The following is a 2,771-nucleotide window of genomic DNA, read 5'->3' on the forward strand; positions in this document are numbered from 1 at the left end:
AAATTTGTAATTAATAACTAGTGAAGTCATGCGATTAATTATGATAAAAAAAATGTAATCGCCTGACACCCCTAATTTTTTAATAATCTTTTCTTTCTTTTTTTAAAAAGAAAGAAAAGAAAAGAGAATAAAAAAAGAAAATAATAATTAAAATTAAAATTACTTTTTTTTTATAAACAATAAAAGAACAAAATATTATAAAAAATTAGGTGCGTTTTTTTCGTAATTAATCGAATGACTTCACTAGTAACTAACTCATGATCAATCACAAATTTTATATCTGTTCTTAATGTACAATATTTTTTTAGGTTTTCATACTCTTGTTAACAAAAGTGGAAAAAATGTTAAACTAACAGAAATAGTTCAAATTAATTTTTGACAGCTATAGCCATCAATGGCAATGAATGAGTTAAAAAAAATGTTTTAAATATTGTGTTTCTCATTGATGTGCCTTAAAACCCACAGTCGGTAGGAAAGAAAAATAACTGTATGAGGCCGTGTACTTTCATCTGGGAACACTTAAGCCCCAAATTAACAAATCATTATTGAATCCTTGTCGAGCTCTTTTATGAGAGCAAACATACTTGGTTATTGAGTATTCATCATCACAATAAAAGAATATGTATAAAAGTACGTTTATTTTGAACTTTTGAATCAATAATAAAGAAGAATCCATGTTCTTTTTCATTGGCCACTTGGCAGGTTTATAATGTGATTCATGTTCTCCGTCAGGCGACTCCTTCATCATGTGGATGTTGTTTCTGTCACAGCCCCCGAAGAAACCTGCAGCAAAACACACCAGGCAGTTTTAATAACTATCATGAGGATTTATTTTTTCTTTGACATTTCAAAGCAATAGTCACATAATGGTCTCAAATGGTCGAATCGTGTGTTTATTGCCCACAAGCTTGAGTGAGCAGAGGCTCTGTTTGAAATGGTTTTATCTTCAACCAAATTGTACTGCACACCTGCCCCAAAATGAGCTAAGATAGGGCTCCAGATCACCTGCGACCCCATTGGGAAAAGCACAAAAGAAAACGGATGGCTGGATAGATGGATGAATGGTTGTATCTTCCGATATAGAAAGCTTCCGTGAATGATGGTGCACAATCTGTAAGCCCATTGAAAGAGAAAAAAAAAATCCTCACCTCAGCCGACACTTGTTCACAAATATCCCTCTCCTCTCGGGGTATGCTCTCCTCCAGGGACCGGTGTCTGGATAGAAAACAGAGAAGTGTACCTAATATAATTTGTTCAAAAAAGATCAAATAAAGTCAGATGGCACACTCACCGGGCTCAGAATTCCTTCTTCCCATCAATCCAACAAAGATGTCATGCATTTCCCCTAAAAAAACAACAATAACAAAATTACATATGAGTTTCTGTCTTCAATAGCCCACACTCTTAAAATAAAAATAAAAATTGCTTACTTTTTTGTGGATGTTGCACAGCGTTTGCATCTGAAAGGATTAGTCAAATGAAATGTTTCATTTAAACGCGTGTAATTAAAAAACAAAACAGAAACAAAAAACTCACCGGCAGCATCTCTTCTGCCCATCAAACCCACAAAACTGTCATAATCCAAATCGCTATACCTCCTCATGAGGTTCACTTTGGGGTTACTTAAACCAAGAGTTTCCTGCTGAGAAAGACCAATCAGAGCAAATCGATCAATGCATGGAAAATACACGGAAAATGTCAAAACAAGCTTACAAGTGAAGTTGGCTTGCGCGATTCGGGATCCTCGCATCTGGACTGACTGCATCGAAGTTTGACGAGGAGGAGCAGAAACGCCAGTAAAAAACTTCTTCTCATTTTCCCAGCAACGCCTGAAAAAATATCACCTTTGTCTTTCAGTGTTTGTTCATGACCCAGCAATCAAGTGCACTTGGAGCGCATTTAGCGCGTAAAATGCGCACGAAACGTTGACAGACATATCCCAAGCAAAAATGTCTCAGTCTTTTGTAAATATAATGCCCTCCTGCCAATATCATCCCAATTTGTCCTACCTGTTGTTCGGAATCGGAGAGAAGTTGCTCAAGTGCCGAGTGCAGAGGGATCTGCTCCGATAAATGGGGGCGGCTACCCTTTGGGTTGGGGGCAATAAATATACCTGCGTAACGCCAATGAGCAAGTGGAACGTAGGTGGAGAATAGGGTCTTATATCATGCTGGGCTGAAAATGATTCGAGCCAGCTCATTGATGGGTTCTCCCCACCTCCTACCACGCGCGCACGCACACGCGCACGCGCCACACAGCCATCATCGCCAAAGCCCACACACATTTGTGGACAGGTAATTAAGGCACAAGAACATTATAATCATGATAAAGTCAATTTTCTTGTCTTCCCTGACATGTATCCATCTCATTGGGGCGATGCTCGTGTGCTCCCCTTTTGGTGCCCTTTTCCACTCCAACAAAGAGTGGACATGGTCGCTGTCAAGATCCTAATCTTTTTAGGAAGTCATTACAAAGATAGCAGCTGCTTCTGCATGTCACTATGCAAGATGGTGATGAATGTGACAAGATGGGCCACACAGCTGCGCTTGGGGATGACTTGCCCTGCACCACTGAATACAACAAAGTTGGGATGCTGTGTAAAATGTAGTCTAAATAAAAACCGAATATGATCATTTGCAAATCCATCTCGACCTATTCAACCGAATACTGTACAAAGGCAATATATTTAATATTGAATCTGTTCAACTTCGTTTTTAGAGGTGTCAAAATGAATGAATTAATTAAGTTATTGACAACTAATTGATTACCAA

General features: G+C 38.2%; 1 protein-coding gene across 2 annotated transcripts; it reads right to left on the bottom strand.

Annotated features, from left to right (window-relative positions):
- Window positions 1-621: 621 nt before the first annotated feature.
- tac3a (tachykinin precursor 3a) lies at window positions 622-2,157 on the bottom strand. 2 transcript variants are annotated; one of them, XM_086069039.1, is made up of 7 exons: window positions 2,010-2,157; window positions 1,714-1,829; window positions 1,537-1,639; window positions 1,431-1,460; window positions 1,292-1,345; window positions 1,149-1,215; window positions 622-783 (listed from the first exon to the last, which is right to left on the bottom strand). In XM_086069039.1, exons 2-7 carry the CDS (start codon window positions 1,813-1,815, stop codon window positions 765-767), a joined length of 375 nt encoding a protein of 124 aa, XP_085925165.1. In that variant the 5' UTR covers window positions 1,816-1,829; window positions 2,010-2,157; the 3' UTR covers window positions 622-764. The 2 variants fall into 2 exon arrangements, with proteins under 2 accessions (XP_085925165.1, XP_085925164.1); XM_086069038.1 differs by having other exon boundaries at window positions 1,537-1,642.
- Window positions 2,158-2,771: the final 614 nt, after the last annotated feature.

Source organism: Leptonotus elevatus, chromosome 2, assembly GCF_054856555.1.
Source record: "Leptonotus elevatus isolate MCC_2025b chromosome 2, RoL_Lele_1.0, whole genome shotgun sequence".
Classification (NCBI taxonomy): domain Eukaryota; kingdom Metazoa; phylum Chordata; class Actinopteri; order Syngnathiformes; family Syngnathidae; genus Leptonotus; species Leptonotus elevatus.

What these genes read in the sequence shown, in the direction of transcription:
- tac3a (XM_086069038.1), bottom strand. Translation starts at nt 1,815, where the DNA reads ATGAGAAGAAGTTTTTTACTGGCGTTTCTGCTCCTCCTCGTCAAACTT. An exon ending in GGGCAGAAGAGATGCTGCCG is followed by an intron (nt 1,461 to 1,536) that starts GTGAGTTTTTTG and finishes TAATCCTTTCAG; the next exon opens with ATGCAAACGCTGTGCAACAT. An exon ending in AAGAAGGAATTCTGAGCCCG is followed by an intron (nt 1,216 to 1,291) that starts GTGAGTGTGCCA and finishes TTTTCTATCCAG; the next exon opens with ACACCGGTCCCTGGAGGAGA.